Here is a 21,132-nt window from a genome sequence, read left to right as displayed (position 1 = left end):
TTCTGAACTCTAGTTCTGACATATTAATAATGTCCGTATTGATTAGGTCCCTAGCAGTCGGTAGTGCCTCTTGTTCTTTTTATTGTGGTGAGTTTTTCCCACCTTGTCATTTTATCCAGATAAGAATAGATGAATGAGACAACAAAATACTAAAAGGGTGGCAACAACCCCAGAAAAATATATGCTAACCAAATCAGAAAAGACCTAAAACTGGAGGGAGAAGAAAGGGGTACAAAATAAAGAAATTAAAAATGAAGAATATATATATATATACACACACACACACACACACACACACACACACATATATGTGTATATATATATATATGACTTGTGAATTGAACAGAGCCACACACTTGATTTTGGGTGTATTCTCGTCTTTTAGAAGAAAGTACCTCCCAAAATTTTAAGGAAAGTCACGATGAAGGGATGGAATATGCCTGTAAGGATGAAAATTTAAAAACATTCTTTTTTTTTTTTTTTAAAGATTATATTTATTTGACAGAAATCACAAGTAAGCAGAGAGGCAGGCAGAGAGAGAGGAGGAAGCAGGCTCCCTGCTGAGCAGAAAGCCCGATGCGGGGCTTGAACCCAGGACCTGGGATCATGACCTGAGCCGAAGGCAGCAGCTTAACCCACTGAGCCACCCAGGTGCCCCTAAAAACATTCTTAAAAAGGAATTGATAGGGGCGCCTGGGTAGCTCAGTGGGTTAAAGCCTCTGCCTTCGGCCCAGGTCATGATCCCAGGGTACTGGGATCGAGCCCCGCATCGGGCTCTCTGCTCAGCGGGGAGCCTGCTTCCTCCTCTCTCTCTGCCTGCCTCTCTGCCTACTTGTGATCTCTGTCTGTCAAATAAATAAATAAAATCTTTTAAAAAAAAAAGGAATTGATAAAAATTTAGTTGAAAAAAGAAAAAAAGGAAAGAATGTGATCAGGCTGGAGACTAAAGCAAAGCCATAGGCTAGATTTAGGGTATATTTTGATCTGTTAGAAGAAATTGTATCCAAAAATTTTAAAGAAAAAAAAACCTATATGTATACAAAAAATAAGGTTAAATACAATGAAGGGATAAAATATGACCATCACAATGAAAATGTGAAAAGATTTCTTCAAAAGATATTGGTAAGATAAAATAGTTAAAAACCATTAAAATAGTTAAAAACCATTAAATAGGAAAGAGGAAAAATTTTAAAAATAGAGTAAGAAAAAAATAAAATTAAGAAAATTTAACTTTGAAAGACTAATGGATCATGGGAAAAAAGCCATGAATTCTATGTGTTGCTTTCCCCTAGATTTGGAGTTCCACAGTTCTTTCTTTTTTTTTTCTCTTTAAGATCTTTATTTATTTATTTGACAGAGATCACATGTAGGCAGAGAGGCAGGCAGGGTGTAGGGAAGCAGTCTCCCTGCTGAGCAGAGAGCCTGATGCAGGTCTTGATCCCAGGACCCTGAGATCATGACCTGAGCTGAAGCCAGAGGCTTTAATCCACTGAGACACCCAGGCACCCACTTCTGCAATTCTTTTTTTTTTTTTTTTTAAGATTTTATTTATTTATTTGACAGATCACAAGCAGGCAGAGGCAGGTAGAGAGAGGGGGGGAAGCAGGCTCCCCGCTGAGCAGAGAGCCTGATGTGGGGCTCGATCCCAGGACCCTGGGATCATGACCTGAGCCGAAGGCAGAAGCTTTAACCCTCTGATCCTCCCAGGTGCCCCCAGTTCCTCAATTCTTGATTGGTGAACTTGATCTTGGCTGGATATCCTTGCTGATCTTCTGGGGGCAGGGCCTGTTGCCATGATTCTCAAATGTCTTTGCCCGAGACAGAATGGCACCTCCCTTGCCAGGGGCCGGGCTAAGTAATCTGCTCGGGTTCACTCTCGGTAGCCTTTGTTCTCTGAACACTTTCCATACCACTTTGGAGGACGGGAGTGAAGGTGGCGGCCTCCAAATCTCCAGCCCGTAGTTGCCGAGAGCTCGGAGCCCCACTCCTCCGAGAAAGACTGCCCTCAGAGAAAAGCAGTCAGTCCCTCCCATCTCCCTGGTCTCTGGCCACACTCTGAGTTCACCTGGCCCATGACTGAGCATTTCTATCTCGAGCATTTCTATCTCCACACGGGGTCTTTGGAGTCTCCAAACCCAGCAGATTCCTGCTACGCACTCCTGCACCACTCCTCCCAGAGGAAGAAGGAGGGTGTCCTCCCAGATCTACCACTTGTGGGGTCCCTGCTCGAAGAGTAGTGGTCCGACTGTGTGTGGGATCACAGTTCAAAGGAAGCCTGACTGAGAGCTCACTGCTCAGCTCCGTCTCTGCAGCCGGCTTCCCCGCTCTGATCCCTGGTAGCTCTGCCATCCTCAGACACCCCTGGTCTTTCTGCAACCCTGCAGGTCTTGAGACCACACTGTCCCCGCAAGGGCTCCACACCCGCTTAGCCTCTGGAGTGATGTCCCTCGGTGGAGCAGACTTCTGAAAGTTCCGATTTTGTGCTCCGCTGCTCTCTCACTTGCTGGGAGCTGACCCCTCCCCCCGCGGTCTATTTCCCCATCGCTTTGGATTCACTTTTCTGCACGTCCTGCCTCCCAGAAAGTGGTCGATTTTCTGTTCCTAGAATTGCGGCTCCTCGTCTATCTACTGTTGAGTTTGTCGGTGTTCAGAATTGTTTGATAACTATCGAGCTGAACTGGGACCTGATGATATTTCAGTCTCCTGCTCCTCCACCATCTTGCTTCCTCTCCCTCCAGGGCCTTTTTCTTAACACAGGGACACTTTTATAATCCTTCCTTGGTAATTGCATAAACTGGACAGCTGCATTACCTTTAGTTGCTTAAACTTCTGTCTTACTACTTTCTGTCCTTATTTGGAAAGAGTTGATAAGGGACAGGTATCAGTAATATGTAGGTGTCATTGAGAAGTGTGTATTATGTTCCGAGGACTTGGCTAAGTGCTTTCCATGGATTAGCCCATTTGATGCTGGTATTACGTGATGGGATAGGCACCACTCTTACCTTTATTTTAGAGGTCGTGATACAGTGGGACAGTTGTAATCACTGGTGTATTTGAGTGGGACAGTTAATTTAGAAGATCTATGTTTAAAAGTCTGGTTTGGGCAGTCTCTGGGTCTGTTGTGAGCTGTGTGCCCCTCTGCAGGACCTTGGTCCCGCTCTCCTAGAATGTGGGTGGGAGGAAGGGGGTTCTGAGTTCTCCAGCGGGGATTATGGACGGCCAAACCCCATCGTTACTGATAATTCATGTGGCAGCCGTGTCAGACCTGGGTAGGCTTACCCTGCAGTAAAGCACACGATTGGGCTGTCCGTTGCCGGACTTGCTTGTGGCGTTGGCAGTTGTGGCCAGTATCGCTTCTATAAGCTGTAGTAGGAACAGGTGTGAACAGAGATAGTGGAATTTCAGGCTGTTGAGTTTGGATCTGGGACATGTCTGGAGTTCAGGAGAGAAGGTCGGGGTGGCTGGTTTGGACATGCTGACGTGTAGATGGGAGTTAAAGCCAGGTGGTCCTGTGGGATCACAGCAGGGTACAGACAGCAGAGTAAGGGACCAAAAACAGAGCCCTGGGCCCTCTAACTTGAGGATGACTTGGAGATCAGGGGAGCCAGCAAAGGAGATAGAAAGAGCAGTGGGAGAGGTGAGAGGAGAACTGACATTGGTAATGTTCTGGAAGCAAAAAGGAGCAAAGTGCGTCCTGTGTTGGTGGGAGTGCTCCTCAGTGCTTTTTCCTCAGGGCAGCAGCTGCATGTGCTGGTCTGTGTCCCCAGCAGCCAGGATTGTTCCTAGCTCATAGTGCAAGACGGTATTTTCTTTTTTTGTGTATGCTAAATGAACTCATCCTGGCATATTTTAGATTTGTTTATTTTCTTTCCACAATAAGGAAGGTATACAGTGTTCATAGATAACTTGACCAGTGAGCTTGGTAAGCTCTTGTCCTTGTCCGCCTTCACCTCATCCAGTTCCAATCCGGTGCCGTTACAGGGGCCAGTGTCATTCAGGGACGTGGCCGTGGACTTCACCCAGGAGGAGTGGCAGCAGCTGGAGCCCGAGCAGAAGACCACGTACCGGGATGTGATGCTGGAGAACTACAGCCATCTCATCTCCGTGGGTGAGGAGAGCCCGCTTTCTCGATTGCTAAGATACATGGGATTTCCCTCAAATGTTACCGACTCTAACTTGGAGGTTGATGGGACAAACGTGAGTGGTCTGTTTTGGGCAGCAGGCACGGCATTTTGGTCTTCACCTCCCCAGTGAAAGGTTCTAATTGTGGTGCTGGTCGTGAGGCAACGCTGTCCTCGGACGACAGAGACCCAGCAGCCTAGCAGTCAGGCTCAAGTTCTCTTTCGTTTCTGTTAACAGGCTGTCACATTATCAAACCGGAAGTTATCATCAAGTTGGAGCAAGGAGAAGAGCCATGGATAGTAGAAGGAGAATTCCTACCACAGAGTTACCCAGGTGTGTTAGTGCAGGCAGTGCGGAGACTGGTAACTTGGAAGTGTTTTTCCCAGGAATTGTTAACGGTCCCGAACCTGTAGATGTGACTACAGTCACCTGTGTGCTCCAGCTACCCGAGTCCCTCTCCCAGCGCCTTCTTCCTTCTCCCACGAGAACCTGTGTTTGCAGAACGTTGCCACGCTTGCCTCTTCCCAGAGCCCCTGTCCAGTCACTTCCTTCTTCCCCAGCCTTGGCGTCTTGCTCCCTCCCAGGGCGTTTCCAGCCGCCTTATTATCGTGGGTTCTTTCATTCTTAGGCCTTCATAAGCCTGTTGTCGAAAAGTGACTGATGTGACTCTTCGGTTCTTGCCACCTTCCTTTCTTCTTCCTCCTTTCTGTGAAGTGGCTCTGACTGGTTTCTGACCCCGGTTTCACGTCCCCCTTCTCTGAGGTCAGATTCCAAACCCTCACCTGTGCCCGAGCCGGTGCGTTCGGTTCGCTGTGGCTGTGTGCTGCTCATCCTTCCCACGGTCCGGCGCTTCTTACCTCTGGTGACAGCGGTGTCCGGGGCTCCTGCTTGCCTCAGACACTCGTGTCCATCTTGTCTCTCACTCCCTGTTCTGTCCCAGTGCTTGACCAGCATCCTGTCCCGTCAGGCACTCAGTGTGTGTGGTGCACGGGAGTGAGTTCCGTTCCCTCCACCTTCCAGAAGATGTCCCTGACGGGTCTGCTTCCACCTGTGGTGTTTTCTGGTTCCTGAGTTCCTCCCAGGTCTCCTCCTGTCTCTGTCCTTAGGGCTGTTGTTTGCCTTTTTGTTTATGCTTTACCGTCCCTGTCCTCCTGTCCAGCCTCTCCTGTGGTAGCCGTCCTGCACCCCCTTGCACCTGCAAGACGGGTTCCTCAATGTTTCCAGTTGATCTTATCACTGGTCGCCCAGGAGGAGCCTTTGGTGAGCCCCTGCTGCTTCCCAAGGAGGTGCGAATTCCTCCTCTTCCCTGTGCGGCCTGGAAAGTGAATGTTCTGTGCTTCCCCACAGCCCTTGGTACACTCCACAGGGTCCTAGCACCTAAGTGTCTTCTGTTAGTGTGGTTATTGTCCCTGTCGCTTCACTTCAGAGGGCCCTGCTCTGTTTGTCCGATGACATGTTCTTCCAGTCCGGGCTCAGTTTTCCCACCCCTCCTTGAAGTTTTTCCTTCTGGCTTTTACCGTTATCTCAGTCTGCTCCTTCTCTCAGAGTGGACCTTACCTCATGGCCACACCTTGAAAAAAGTTAGGTTTGATCAAGTAATCTGTTATTTGGTAGGATATATATTTTGTTTGTGCTTTTTTCTTTCTTTTAAGATTTTATTTATTTATTTGAGAGAGAGCGCGCATGAGCAGTGGGGAGGGGCAGTGGGAGAGGGAGAAGCAGACTCCCCGCTGAGCAGAGAGCCCAATGTGGGGCTCAGTCCCAGGACCCTGAGATCGTGACCTGAGCCAAAGGCAGAGGCTTAACCCACTGAGCCACCCAGGCGCCCTTGAGCCTCTCTCTTCCCCATATCAGTGTGTAACGTATTCTCTCTTGCCTTGGTATGTACCATGTAGTGTGCACTCGAGTATCTGAGGAGCCAGGTAGGTGACAGAACTTTCTTGTCCATCTATTGAGAAATAATTTATAAGCAGTTCTGAATACGCATGGCCTGGATCACATCCCCATTTATATCGCAGGTGCCTGAAACATACCCACAGGATTCAGATTAAGAGCAAATCTCTGATTCCTGTTCAGGGGCTCAAAGGAAATAGGGAATAGAGTCGTACTTTCTAAGAGACAGGATTTGGTTAAGAAAAGAGTATTGCATGGTGTAATTTAAAACTCCACGTTCACATGGACCGTTGATGGTCCAGTGCATGGCTGAACCAGTGTGCTAAAGTCATTGTTTGGCGGTGGGGGGAGGGGGCGGTAATTATTTTCAGCTTTCAGGGGAGATGGAGCTGATTGAAGTGGGAAAGGATTTAAGCAGTTTTTGGTTTTGGTTTTGTTTTGAGAACACAGAGACTCCCTGAGAGGTTTTGACTAGGTCGGGGTTGGAGGTCAGGTGAACTATATGAAACAGTAAGAGCGGAGACTTGGATTTGAACGTGAGCTGGGCGTTGTTGGCACCCCAGCGATCTAAGAAGCAGCCTGGTGCCCGACATGGGAATCCATGTCTCCCAGCTTGCTGCAAAGCAGAGTGGCGCTGAGTGCTGGTTCCCTCCTCCACACCCAGCCCCCCTTGTATCAGATGACACACTTTGCCCAACAAATCACTTGGTTTTTCTGGAGCAGAAAGTATTTGTAGACCATTATAATCCCAGTTTGGAATCATACCGTGAATCTAGGTGAAAAGTATTCTTTGTCAGATGTTTCCCCCATTTTATCCTGTCTTGGCAGTGGACTCAGGGAAGCTGTAGTTTGGGGAGGAGGACAAGGTCAGTATAGTTTCATTTGATGCGGATGACAGCAACTGCAGTTGTCTGGTTCATCTAAAAACTTGTGAGATAAGTAAAAATAATGAGCAGCTTGGGAAATCTGATTTTTAAGGTTTGTAAATGAAAGTAAAACCAGATAAAACTCAGGAGTGGTGAAGTCTCTTCTCAGAATGCAGTGACCGTGCTGTGTCAGAGGCAAGACTCCTTTAAGGAAATTGCCAGGAGACTGAAAATGGGAAAACTAGTTGCTGCGTTACATGTGTTTTGTGCCAGATGCTGGTCTGAGCACTTTATGAATTTATGTCACCTACAAAGACCCTAGAATGTAGGTACCATTGTCTCCGCATCGCCTGTGGGTCATCCTGAGCTAAGGGTGATGTAAGGACTCCCCCAGGTCACCCAGCCAGAGCGCATGCTGTGTTGTCCAAATAGAGACAGAGAGTTCCGTGGTCTGACTGAGTTCAGGTTAAATCCTAACATCACAGAGGGTTTATGAAGTCTTACACTTCAGAAGAGCTGGCACGCTCTGGTCTGTTTTATCCTTCATGTTGGACATGAGCTCCTGGGGCTCTCCTTCCACATGACACAGAACCGCAGGGAGTGAGAGCCCTGGCCTCACGGGTGCTCCTCTAAACAGAAGGAGGTTTGGGTGCAAGCGGATTTGGCCCTGCTGTGCAGAATCTGGGCAAAATGGTTTGGAAGGATCTGGGCCGGTGAGAATGCTGCCACGAGAATCTCAGTGAAAGGTGATAGTGCCTGAGACCATCCATCTCTCCTGCTTGCTGCGCAGCGGCGCGGTGCAAAGTGCCGGTCCCCTCCCCGCGCCTGATGCCTCCGGGGTGCCTGTCCACCCCTGCTCGCCCGGCTTTGCTCCTTGGGGCCCTTCATTCACCCCGTCTGGTGTGAGTCCTTCCATGTCCGCCTATCAGCTGCCCATCTGTTCATCCCCTGTCCCTTGTCTTCCCATCATTGCTCTGTGTTTTTATATCTTACCATCTGTGCCCAGTTGGAACAAAATCTTATAAAGTAGCAAAGATCAAAGGTGCTTGTGTTTTTCCCCTTTCCTCACCTCAGAGGTGTGTGTGTGTGTGTGTGTGTGTGTGTGTGTGTGTGTGTGCATGCTTGCGTGTGTTTATTTCAAACCATAACTGTACGGGAAAGAAGTACACTGGGAATTATTTTCATCCATCCATGCAGCTAGCATCTACGCTAAAATGAAACGCTTGCATGTAAGCCATCTTCTGTATCTTACATGGGAAGAGATAAAAAATTTTGTTTATTTTGCCTTTTTTTAGAAGAAGTCTGGAAAGCCGATGTTCTGGGAGAGAGAGTCCAGGAAAATGAAAGCAAATATTCAAGGCAAGCCGTATCCATCAACAACAAAACCCTGATTGAAGAGAGAGGTAATGTTCTTGGTAAGACTTCTAATGTGGAAACGAATCCCATTTCTTCAAGAAAAATGTCCTATAAATGTGACTCGTGTGAAAAGAGTTTGAAATCTATTTCAGAATATATTAGTAGTGATGGCAGCTATGCAAGAATGAAGCCTGATGAATGTAGTGCGTGTGGGAAACCACTTCCCCGGATTAAACTTGAGAAAACTCATCCGGGAGATGAGTCTTACAGATTTAATCAAAATGGGGACGCTTATAGTCTAAATGAAGAAAGTATTTATCATAACATTAATATTTTGGAGAAACCCTTTGAATATATTGAATGCCAGAAAGCCTTTCAGAAGGATACAGTTTTTGTTAATCACATGGAGGAGAAGCCCTATAAGTGGAATGAATCTGAAATAGCCTTTCTGCAAATGTCCAACCTCCGCGTACACGAGAGGTCTCACATGGAGCTGAAGCCCTATGAATGCAGCGCGTGCGGGAAATCCTTCTGTAAGAAGTCAAAGTTCATCATCCATCAGAGGACTCACACAGGAGAGAAACCTTATGAATGTAATCAGTGTGGGAAATCCTTCTGCCAGAAGGGGACCCTCACTGTCCATCAGCGCACACACACCGGGGAGAAGCCCTACGAATGTAACGAATGCGGGAAAACCTTCTACCAGAAGTTACACCTCATTCAACATCAGAGAACTCACTCAGGAGAGAAGCCCTATGAATGTAGTTACTGTGGAAAATCTTTCTGCCAGAAGACACACCTCACACAACACCAGAGAACACATTCAGGAGAGAGACCCTATGTTTGTCATGACTGTGGAAAAACCTTCTCCCAGAAGTCCGCACTTAACGACCATCAGAAAATCCACACGGGCGTGAAACTCTACAAGTGTAATGAGTGTGGAAAGTGCTTCTGCCGCAAGTCTACACTCACCACGCATCAGAGGACCCACACTGGAGAGAAGCCCTACGAATGTAACGAGTGCGGGAAATTCTTTTCGCGGTTGTCCTATCTCACTGTACACTACAGGACTCATTCAGGAGAGAAGCCCTATGAATGTAACGAGTGTGGGAAAACCTTCTACCTGAACTCGGCCCTCATGAGACATCAGCGAGTGCACACCGGAGAGAAACCATACGAATGTACCGAGTGTGGAAAACTCTTCTCTCAGCTGTCGTACCTCACTATACACCACAGAACCCATTCAGGAGTGAAACCCTACGAATGTAATGAGTGCGGGAAGACCTTTTACCAAAACTCAGCCCTTTGCCGACATCGGAGGATACATAAAGGAGAGAAGCCCTACGAATGTTACATATGTGGAAAGTTCTTCTCTCAGATGTCATACCTCACCATACACCATCGAATTCATTCAGGAGAGAAGCCCTATGAATGTAATGAGTGTGGGAAAACCTTCTGCCAGAATTCAGCCCTTAATAGACATCAGAGGACACACACAGGAGAGAAAGCCTATGAGTGTTATGAGTGTGGGAAGTTCTTCTCTCAGATGTCCTATCTCACCATCCACCACAGGATCCATTCGGGAGAGAAGCCCTTTGAATGTAATGAATGTGGAAAAGCCTTCTCTCGGATGTCCTACCTCACTGTACACTACAGGACTCATTCCGGAGAGAAGCCCTACGAATGTAACGAGTGTGGGAAGAAATTCTACCACAAATCAGCCTTCAATAGCCATCAGAGGATTCACAGACGAGGGAATGTGAACGTACTGGACGTGGGGAGGCTTCTCTGAAGTCGGAGAACCTTTCAGTGTGGTGAGTGGGAGATGCCTGCTCACACGGGTGTTGTGCACAAGGCTTTGTGTTAGTCAGACTCGAGGCCTGAAAGTTCACAGGGTAGGAACCACACCTGTAACAAGACCACAGCACTTGTCGGATTCCAGACTCTACAGGGGTCAATGTTCGTAAGCATTCAGGACGTGTATGCATTTCACTGTGGACTCAAACTGTTCACACACCAGGGAATTCATACCAAGGGAAAAATCTCTCCGTTTTAAAGAAGGCGGGAAACCTACTCCTTTGGAAATTATCCGTATTAAATGTTACATTTCTGATGTAGTATCCAGCTTCTTGAAAACAAAAATACAGACGATAAAGATACTTATGTAAATAGAAGCTGTGAAAGCAGCGACAGCGATCCGGACCACAGCGTAGCAACCTCACACTCAACGGGAGCAGCTCCTGGGCATGTCGGGCTTAGGTTTCTGAGGGGTTTTCAGTCTCTGTGCTTGCTTTTTAGGGTGCTGCATTACAGGAAGTGTATGTTCAGTTTGAATCATATTTGGAAAGCCACTGTATCCTTATTAGAATAATTCGGAAGACGCAGTAAGATTATCCATTTTAAGCCCCACCGTGTTCGTATCCCAGTATCCTGAAACGGTCACCGTGCTGACATCTGATAGTCTCAAGTACACTGCTTCTCATACTCTTGCCTGGCATTTTTAAATGTTTTTGATCGCTGTTAACGAACAAAGTCTTCTGTAAAGAAGCCAGTGTTTTTTATAACATGTTCAGCTGTATCTGAGTCAGCAAGAGTTAGAAATTCACACATACAATAGCGAAGTGCATAGATAACTTTTAAGTTGTTAATGCCAGACATTTCCAGTAGTACAAAGCACCTGTAGTATTCATTGTACTCTGTAGTTATATTTGCTTAAAATATTTAAGTACTTAAGATATTTCCATTTGTATCCGTTTTCTCCATCTGTTTTATTTGGATGCTGACATAAGTGTGGAGAACATACATACTCTGTAACTTAGGAATTTTCTGTATTTTTATTTGATGGTATTTTTAAATATCGTGCTCTATTCCTTCTGAACGAACTCTTCCTATGGGTTTGTGGCAGACGATGCTGAGTGACCCTGGTCACTCCTTACTGTTCGCTAGCAGAATTTGGGGCTCCATTTCTCCTCGTGGAATGGGGAGAACACCCTGACTAGTTTCAACTAATCATGCTAATCCCTTTCTCATCGCCAACCGTTGGTTTAGAATGGTCGCAGGACCCAGCTCTGTGCAGATAAATAAAGGAGGTATCTGGCAGGTTATTTCTGGAAAAGGTTCCCTCAAAGATCCCAGGAAAGAACCGTGCAGGGTGAAGCATCTGTTGTGGACCGTTGCCTTTGCTGCGTGTGATGCCTGGCTGTGCCCTTCAGCACAGAATTAGAGTGTGAGCATGGCAGAGCGGAAGGACGGGGAGATCCTGGGACCTGGACGATGGCAGAGCCCTGACCCACCCAGCCGCGCGGCTCCTCGGCCTCTGGACTGCTGTTTCTGTTGTAGACGGAATTTACTTTGGAGCCAGATGGTTTAGGTTGCTGTGTCAGGGACAGCTGAAGACGCAGAGCTATACCTTTGTAGGAATTATGCAGTTGAGAAGGACTTGAGGTAAATCGCCAGTTTAGAAGTACTGATAGAGATTGGTCTTATTTTCTGTAAATTTTGATGTAAATAGTTTGAGCACCACAAACCAACTTCAAACAATTAAATGTGTATGTTTCCTTAAATGGTTACATCATTGACAGAAGAACCCTTAGAGCCCAATAATGATGTCAGATACGCCTTCCTTTTTACAGTGCATGACATTAAATCTTGTTTAGGTTGATTTATGTTATTCACAGATCATCGCTCCGCTGCTGGTTCACAGTATATGGTGTGGAGGTAAGGACCTTTGCTTTCCAGTGGTCAGCCCGATAGCCTGTATGTGAATGCCAGCCCTGCACATGGAGGTGAAATGCCGTATTTTTCATGTATTGGGCTCATTCGTGACACTGGTTTTGTTGCTCAGCACTCTCCCTCCATATTCTTTAGCAGACTGTGCGTTTGCTACATAACTGGGATGAAAAGGCTGGTAGATCGTGTACCTTGGTGTAGGAAAATATATTCATGGTTTATTTGTTGAAATAATATCTACAAAGATTTCCCAGTTTGTCCTCATAGCTTAAATACACAGTATGCATTTTAAGTAAAATATTTAAAAAGTGGACGTGGTGTAACACATTCTTCCTCAAGGAGCTGTGCACGCAAGGGCCTGGTGCACAGAGCTGGTCCCGAGCTGCATCCCTGACGACGTAGTAACGGGGTTTATTCATCACGGCAAAGATGTCGGTGTTTTCATGTCACGTCTCTGTGTGGGCTCAGTGGCTGCTGCTGCTTTAATGACCCTGTTTTTCTTCTTCCCTAGAGGCACTTAAAATAATAGTTTGTCTTAAATTTGATGGAATACAATGTTTAAAAAATTTCTAACTGTTCCTGGCAAGCATGTAAGATACTCAGGCCTGAGTCTGAGGCAGAGCACTAGAGGGACATCTGCGTCAGTCCCGCAGCGAGGACCAAACGTGGAATGGGGCAGAGCAGTAGTGCGTGTGCATCACACACAGTGACCTCATGAACTCTGAGAAGCGTTTTCCAGGGAAGGAAGACCCTTCCTGGCCAGTGGACACGTGAGATTCCCACAGTTTTTTCTGTCGAGTCAGTGAAGCAGCTTCCGATAGGTCAAATCAAAGACTGCTGTCAGCACCAGGACCCCATCCTTTCAGAGACCCCACCAATCTTCTGTGGCCGTGTGCCTGGCCGTGCTGTGCCGCCAGCCCCCCCCCCCCCCCACGACTACAGCCCCGAGAACGACCCACTTTATAGAATGCCTGCAAATAGGACAAGCAAAGTCCTTTTCCTTCTCATCACAGAGATAACTACATCACAGATAAATCGCTTTTCCCTTCCCTGAACTTAAAAGCCTAGGATTCTTGACAAACAGATGACGTAGCATGGGCTGCTGACTCCAGCCCAACGGACAGAGCCCAGCCCTGGGGCTGCCATAGAAGAGCAGTTCGTGGGGCCAGGGGGCTGCAGTGGAGGGCTCCTGGGGAAGGTGTGAGCAGCCAGAGACACTGGCGAGGCAGGCGCTGGGGAACCTGGGGCTTGGAAATCTCCTCCACTCTCCTGCCCTGCACGGTTGTGTCCCCAGCACCTTCTGGCCCAGCACAGTATCTTCATGCAACAGCAGGCACAGGCTCCATCCATCTGAGGGGGGTGGGGGGCACCCAACACACACCTGCCCGGAGCAGCCTCTTCTCACGCCATGGCCAAATCCTTACAGTAAGTAGACACGGGTTTCTGGATGGAGGAGGACCCTTCAGTGGTGAATTAACATGCTGAGAGGAGAGGATCCATCAGGAAGGGGGTTCCTCCTAGTCGGGGGCAGGCTTTCTCCATGGGTCTGCTGAAGCCATCCTGAGGTGCAGGAACTAGGGATTAGACCTTTCCCTGCCACCCATCCTGTCCTTGATTTGCAGAATCCACGTGAAAATTAATGCTGGGAAAAACAAACACAGAAGGAGTCACTAAGAGCACACCAGACGTCTCCATAACTGGCAACCTTAATGGGATATAGAAATCCAGATTTCAGAATTGTCTTACAAGATATCCTTACAGAAGGGTTTATTGGTTATATGAAGCGGGAAGAGTTACTCCAAAAGAGGTAGGGCACAGGGCGGGAACCCAGCCATAAAACCAGTCGGTGGGCAGTGTGAGGAGAGGAGTGGTTGGCCAGGGATGTCAGACCAAGAAAAGAAGAGATGCGTGTGAAAAATGAAACACTGAGACCAGAACACCACAGCCATCCTACCCATATCGTGGGGTTCTTAAGACAGGATGGGAAGAAAATTATGAATTAAAAACTTTTTCAGATTAAAAAAATGAAATTAAAAGGGGCTCTTGTGATTCCAAACAGAAAGGTACAGAAAAATCTGCCGGCTATAAAGCAAAATTGTTTAACCTAAAGACCAGTAATTAGAATACATGAGGATATCCAGCAAAGTAGCAAGAAAGGGCAGTGCTTAGAATCCTCTGTCACCAGAAATAACGCACGTTTGTAAACCAGTGAAGTACCCCTTACACTGACGACAGCGGCGTGTACCATCAGTACGGAAATGGGTAAACTGACCTGGAGATACCTTTTAAAATTCATGTGTGTGCCTTGTGGAGTGGTACTGCTGATGTGCTTTTGTGTCCCAGAGACATTCTGTACACACATGGATGTGTGCACAGAGCAATGCTGTCAGCACGACGTGCAAGACTGTCTAGGTCCAGGAAGAGGTGAGCGAAACGCAGATGAAGCAGTGGGGTGCTTGCTGTCCAGCAGGGAGGTGCGGAGCCTGTATCTGCACGTAGCTCGTCTGATAAAGCATAAGGAAGAATTTCAAAAAATGGAATTTCATGAGACTAAATCCTTGTATCCGTTACCATGAACCCCCCCCCCACACCCCCTGACAGGCTCCAGGGGAATGGGCTCGTGGTTGTACACATGTGAATGGCTGTCGATGGGAAGTGCATGGAATCGGGGTTTGGAATGAAGGGAAGAACCAGGTCAAGAGCGGTTTCCAGGCAGAAACCAGTACTGAAAATGTTTTGAACTGAGTGGTATGATCCACGCGGTTCCCCAGGACTCCAGAAAAATTACACAAAAATTAAAGGACAGAGAAATAAAAATCCTCAGTGTTTTATGCTGTTCACTGTTAGCTGGAGTTTCGGAGCCCAGGTACCTAAATGATGTCTCTGTCCTTTTTGGCAACTTCACCCCAAGCCAACTTCCTGTAAATGGTTGTAGCTGCTCCATTAGTTGGTCATTCTGTACTTTAAAAAAAAATTTCTTTTAAAGAATGCTCCGACCCCAGCATGGGACTTGAGCTCACAACCCTGAGATCAAGAGTCACATGCTTTACTGACTGAGCCAGCCAGGCGCCCCAGTCACTGTACTTAAAACCGTCTGTCCTAGGACAGGGATTCCACCCCCATCCCGGGGAGGACTTGCACGGCCCCGCAGAACTCACCGAGTGGGCCAGCCTGCGCTGCTCCGGGCACCCCACAGCAGCTCTGACATCCCAGCTTCGGCTAGCTGAGGTTAGGTTCATGGGGCATGAGTGGGGTGATGTGTCATCGTCTGAGTCACATTCTAAAAGAGGACTGTCTCCTTCACTGCCTTTCTCCCTCCTTCGGCTGTGAAAGAACCATGGTGCCGAGCCAGCTTCTACCCTGAGAACAAGGACAACACTTGAGGGCTGGGCTTGGCCAATGGGCCCTGGGAGGGGCCAGCTGGGAGCACTTCGGGCTTTGTGGGCACAGCCTCTGCCACCGCTGAGCCCTGCCTCTAGCGTGAAAGCACCTGTCCCAATAAACCTGACATGGGACAAAAATTTCAGTCTCATTGAATTTCATATGCTGTAAAACTACTTGCAAATGTAAGCGCATTTGTGGCTTACATGCCGTATGAAAGAGGCCGGTGCCAAAGGTGGCCCACGACTGTCTCTTGCTGACTCCTTTCTAGGGGACAGAGAAGCAACTGGATAAAGGGGACCCTTTCCCTCTGGAGAACCACCTGGAAGGGGCTACCCTACCTCCCGGAGACCACCTGTTAGACTGGAATTGTACATGAGATAGTAATCTTCTATCCTGGCAGCCGGTCAGACGCTGATACACAATTAGCCCACAAAAAGGGAACCGCCGTCATTTCTTCTAAACTGCAATGACTGTGTCCCTCTCAAACCTCATGCTCATGCTACAAGCCAACAGTACGTCGTGGGAAGAGAGAGGGCGGCCCACTGGAAACTTCTGTAACGTAACCAGAGATCTAGCAGAATCCACAGCAATCCTAACAAAAAAATACTAGCACAGTTTACAAATTTTAAGTTCCTAAAAAAGTATGTAGTATTTTTATCTTTAGGAAAGTATGTGCTCAGATCTTGATTTCTAAATATTCTTCTCCACCAGATGGCACCAGGGCTGCTCAGGAGTGCTCACAGCACGGAACCCTGGTCAGTGGGACGTGCTCAAGAACTGACAGGAGGTGTGGCAGAGGCGGGAAATGAAGGGTTCTGGGTTCCACCCCCCCACCCCCGCCCCTGGTAGAAACAACTAATGAGTGGGTGACCTCTGCAGGACTCGGGACTGTCGTCCAAAACAGGGGAGGCATGGTGAGGGAGGCACACTGTGCAGCCGCAGAGCTCCCGACTTACACCTGCCACCCCCCACCCCACACACCTCGGATCAGCTGCCACGTGGTGACGGCCTGTGGTGTAGGCAAGTCCCTGGGTCAGGGCCGAGTGACCTCGTTCTCAGCTGCAGAGTGGGTGTCCCAGCTGGACCACTGTCTGGAGGAGGGCTGTGCGGCTTCCCCTGGTCTCCTGGACTCCCGTCAGTCACAGGTCTGTGCAGCTTCCCAGACAGCTTGTGCCACAAGCATGCAAAGACCCAGGTCCCGGCTATAAGCCAGCAGGGGCCAGGAATGGCTGTCATGGTGAGCGGCAGACTGACACACCTGGGAAGGAGGAGGCTGAAAAGGAGAACTGTGTGAGCATAAGCTTCTAGAAGCTTCGGGGTGATGATCTCAGGGTGCTGGGATCGAGACCCGCATCAGGCTTTCTGCTCAGCAGGGAGCCTGCTTCCTCCTCTCTCTGCCTGCCTCTCTGCCTGCTTGTGATCTCTGTCAAATAAATAAATAAAATCTTAAAAAAAAAAAAAAGCCCACCAAACCCTCCAAAAACCCTGGGGTTGGGGGGTGGGGAGAATCTAATTTCCAGAGTTGCCACATTATATTTAAAATGTCCAGTTTTCTGGGCACCTGGGTGGCTCAGATGGTTGAGCCTCTGCCTTCGGCTCAGTTCACGATCCCAGGGTCCTGGGATCGAGTCCTGCATCAGGGTCCCTGCTTAGCAGGGAGCCTGCTTCTCCCTCTCCCTCTGCTGCTCCCCCTCCTTGTGTGTGCGCTCTGTCAATAAAAAATCTTTTAAAAAAAATGTCCAGTTTTCAATGAATAATGATAAAACATGCAAAGGATGGCCCACTCCCAGGAAAGAGAACGTCTGTCTCTGAGTCCCTCATCTCCCGTCACCGGGGATTGGTCCCGCCCAGCTGGATCAAGAGTGCCCCACACTTGGTGGGCAGTTGAGACTAAGCACACAATCAGAATCCCAAAGGCTTTGGAGAGGAACCACACCTGAGACTGTCCCTAAGAACTAATGCGGGAACAGCAAGAAAGATTTGGAAAAGAATGAAGACAGATGTGCTTTGCAACATGTGCAAAAACATTACGAAGAACAATGAAGGAGCACCTGGGGGGCTCAGTCGGTCCGTGGAACGAGTCCCTCATTGGACTCACTGCTCAGCGGGAGCCTGCTTCTCCCTCTCTCTCTGCTGCTCCCCCTGCTTGTGAGCTCTCAAATACATAAAATCTTAAAAAATAAAAAGACCAATGAAAACATGATCTTGTTCAGTACAATTACAGGTCAGTAAAACAGAAAACAAACCCAGAATCAGAGTACTTACAAGCCGTGAGTCAGGACTGACTGCAAACAGGAGAAAACTTGGATAACCAACCTCTGCGATCCAAACCAGCCAACCACTGCTCCGTGACGTCCACCAGAAGCCCTGGCTGGAACTCCCCCGACTCTCACTGGCCTCTGGATTAAGTGTCCCTCCCAGGAACAACTGAACTGTGACTGGCCTGCCAGGGAATGTGCCAGCCCTGGAGGGATCAGCTTCCCTTTCTGGAAGGATGTGGGGAAGAGGCTGAGCGGACAAAAAGCGAAGCCACTGCAAATGATAATTTAATCCACGATAAAGACAGTATTTTAAGTCAGGGACAGAAAGATTAATTCAGTGGTGTAAAGACAACAATTCAGGAAGAAAATAAAAATCAAATGCATCAAACCACATCTTGTCGAGAAAAAAGTGGGAAAGATAAATGAAAGGAATAAATAATTAAGAATAAATAAATTTCACATAAAGAATATTTAACTGGGTTGCAAAATGACATTTCCTGTGCTCTATTTTTTTAGAACAAGAAATAGCATTATTTCATCAAGGCATGGAACTGTACAGGGGAGAAAGCAGTCACTGAATCATTTTCTTGAAGGAAATCATTCTTGCTCCCAAGTTCCTGTGTCTACCACTTCTGGCTTATAGAATAAGATATATACTACATATATATACATGTATATATAGACACACACTCTGTATTTTATATATATATATATATATATATATATATATATATATATATATATATATATATATATAATTTGCAACATTAAGATGCCTTATAGCTCCCAGCAACAGAAAAATCCCAACTCCAACAGGCGTAAACTCTAAGGGAGATTGAAGACCTCAGTCTTCCCGGTACGGAGCAGCTTCGGAGCTGGTTAATTCACCACTCCCCGTGCTCCCTGCCCTTGGGACCGGCCTTCCCTCAGATCACCATCCTGACAACCAGCCCTGAGTCACAAGATGCCATCAACGGGCATCCATACGGACAATGCCATTCTGGTCCCGATTCTTTATCAATGACAAAACCTTCCCCCAGATCACCCGGAATACTTCACTGTCTGGTCATCCTGCCAACACCAAACAGCCTCTGGCAAGGAGGAGCACAGGCCCCATCGAGGCCCTCTACCAAGGAAGATGCGACAGCAGCTGCCAGCCTGCTTCGAGGGGACAGGGACCAGGCACAGTCTCTGGAGCCTGCTCTTCCTCCCACGGGGACTCCAGCCGCCGAGCCTTGCCAGGTGCCTTGCAAATCCCCCCAGGAGTGGGAAGAGAAGGGGATTTTCTACACACGGCGCTGTCTGCAGCGGGACGAGCACCACCGCCTGCAAACAGCCACACCCCTGCCCCTGCACACTCGATGAACAGGTGTTCATTAAATCAGCCAAGCCCAAGACACATACGTTTTTTTTAAGGCAATTGTTTGGCTTCTTTATTGATGTGCAGATCAGTAACAACGGGCATCACTGTATATGCCAAAAAAGTGCTTTTCCAAAAGCGGTTAGCATTGATCAGAGCTCTGTAAAGAAAGAGTGAACACCCGTGTCCCGAGCACCACGCTCAGTGCTTGCTGAGATTTTTGCCCTATTTCCTGCTTCCTCTAATAATGCACATTCCTGTCCCAAACCTTTTCCCAGCGGCAGAACCGACAGCTCCCCTCTGTTCTGCATGGTGTCCTAGAGACTCGCACTCACCACCGTTACCACACTGAAGAAAACTGCTCAAATTCCCTAACATTATCCAATGCCATTCCACGTTTCAGTTCCTCCAAAGGCCTCAGAAGTACCCACATGGATGTCTTTTCTAGCTGAGTGGGGTTTGGATCCAACCAAGGACCACACACTGCATCTGGTGAGGTCTCGTTAGTCTTTCTGGATTGAAAGAGCCCCCCGCCCCGACCTTTTCTTTCTAAAATGACATTGACTTTTGGAGACACCAGGCCAACTGTCTTGGTGGATGCCCCCACATTCTAGATTTTGGTTTTCTGCACTGAAGCTGCTCTCTCATATCTGCTGTAAACCAATCACCCGATTAAACTCCTATGAAGTACTTGGGCAAGAGCACACCTCCGGGTGACGTGTGGATGCTGCACCCTAACAGGAGGCACACGGTGTGATGTCACCACTGCTGATGGTGAAAGGGGGGCAGTTAATCATTCCACTGTAAAGGCGTACCTTTTCCAGGGCCAGTGAAAAAGATGCCCGTGGGAGGTTCTCTGGCCCTGCACAGATCCCTGGTTCTTTACACCTACTGATGCTGGCATCACCGGCACTCTTTGCCTAGACACCCCAGGGGTTGCAAATTAATGATCTTTCAAATTCTATCATTCCTTCTACATTTATTAGCTAACACTTGTCTAGAACATGCAGCCTTCCCACAACTGCTCTTACTAAAAGGCCGGGGTGAAAATGCTTTCCTTCTCATTAAAGAGAAAGGAGCTTGTGTAAGATTCACCTACAACGGTGGAAATAAGCTCATGCCCCTTTCTCTTTTTCCATATTGATGTGGACATAGATTTTTGTTGAATCAAATGTTGTGGAATCCATTACAGTTGTTCTGTTGGACTGTCAAACTACCTCAAATTTGGCCAGGGAGAAACCCTGTAAGGTAGCATCTGGGACCACTTACACATCCCCGTTAATCTTGAGTACTTCCTTGGTTTCTTGACCCAAGAGCTCCCAGCCTCACCCTGGACACATAAGGCCCCAGACCTAGAACCAGCTGTTTCTCCAGGGAGTCCTGGCTCCTCAAGAGGGAAATGCTGGCACCGAGCCTGCACATCTGTGGGGCTGCCCCCGCTTCCAGGCTCTCAGCGGACAGAGCTCAGACATACATACACTTTTTTTAAAATAATGTCTGATCAGTTCATACTTCTTATGGCGAGTTTTAAATAAATTCTTTCATTTTTATGGTCATCTCTTCTTGTAAACTGGGAAGTGTGGTTCCTGGTAACATTAACAGTTTCTTTTTGCTTTATCTTACAACATACACAAACTAGATCTAAAATAACACCAATTATTACTAACAAAATATGAGTGGTATTTGTAATTTTTTACAAATCTTTGCCCTTAAACATACCATTAAGGATATATAGTCATAACTCTGTATTCAGAAGTTTCCTGTAAGAATTATTTTCTCTGTGTTGTTACCAATTTGATATAAAGTTCATTTCTGTTTTCAATTTCAGAATGCCTTTATTTTCTATTTTTGAATATATAAATAATTTATATTGTTCAAAAGTCAAAATGTCATACAAAGGCGTAACCAAAGAAACCTTGCTTCCATCCCTGACTCCACCATGTTCACTCCTGCCTCCGTAGGAATTCATTTTTCTTAGCTTGTAGTTTATCCCTCTAGCCTTTCTCTTTGCAAAAACAAGCAATTGTGTGTGTATCTTACTTCCTCTCAGCTTACACGGAAGGGAGCATGCCGTATGGTGGACTGTACTCTGTGTTCCTCACTGAACTGTTATGTTGGCATATAGAATTTCAGAATTTGTCAAGCATGTCCCCTGTAATGC

The 21,132-nt window shown here is 47.4% G+C and overlaps 1 protein-coding gene and 1 long non-coding RNA gene across 3 annotated transcripts in view; one reads left to right on the top strand and one right to left on the bottom strand.

The window, feature by feature from the left end:
* ZNF12 (zinc finger protein 12) overlaps positions 1-11,796 on the top strand; it is a 32,933-nt gene extending 21,137 nt beyond the window's left edge. The window contains exons 3-5 of one of the 2 annotated variants that reach the window (XM_047713518.1): positions 3,982-4,108; positions 4,360-4,455; positions 8,180-11,796. In XM_047713518.1, the coding sequence (XP_047569474.1) occupies positions 3,982-4,108; positions 4,360-4,455; positions 8,180-10,029 (2,073 nt within the window). In that variant the 3' untranslated portion in view covers positions 10,030-11,796. Of the gene's footprint in view, positions 1-3,981; positions 4,109-4,359; positions 4,456-8,176 lie in introns of both variants that reach the window. The other variant, XM_047713517.1, reaches the window with a different exon arrangement.
* A 615-nt stretch (positions 11,797-12,411) lies between these two features.
* LOC125090662 (uncharacterized) lies at positions 12,412-18,311 on the bottom strand. The gene is made up of 3 exons (XR_007124409.1): positions 17,402-18,311; positions 15,125-16,623; positions 12,412-14,470 (listed from the first exon to the last, which is right to left on the bottom strand). It is a non-coding gene; the product is annotated as an uncharacterized LOC125090662 (long non-coding RNA).
* Positions 18,312-21,132: the final 2,821 nt, after the last annotated feature.

This window comes from Lutra lutra, chromosome 18 (genome assembly GCF_902655055.1).
Source record: "Lutra lutra chromosome 18, mLutLut1.2, whole genome shotgun sequence".
Classification (NCBI taxonomy): Eukaryota; Metazoa; Chordata; class Mammalia; order Carnivora; family Mustelidae; genus Lutra; species Lutra lutra.
This window is presented reverse-complemented; position numbering and strand designations above follow the sequence as displayed.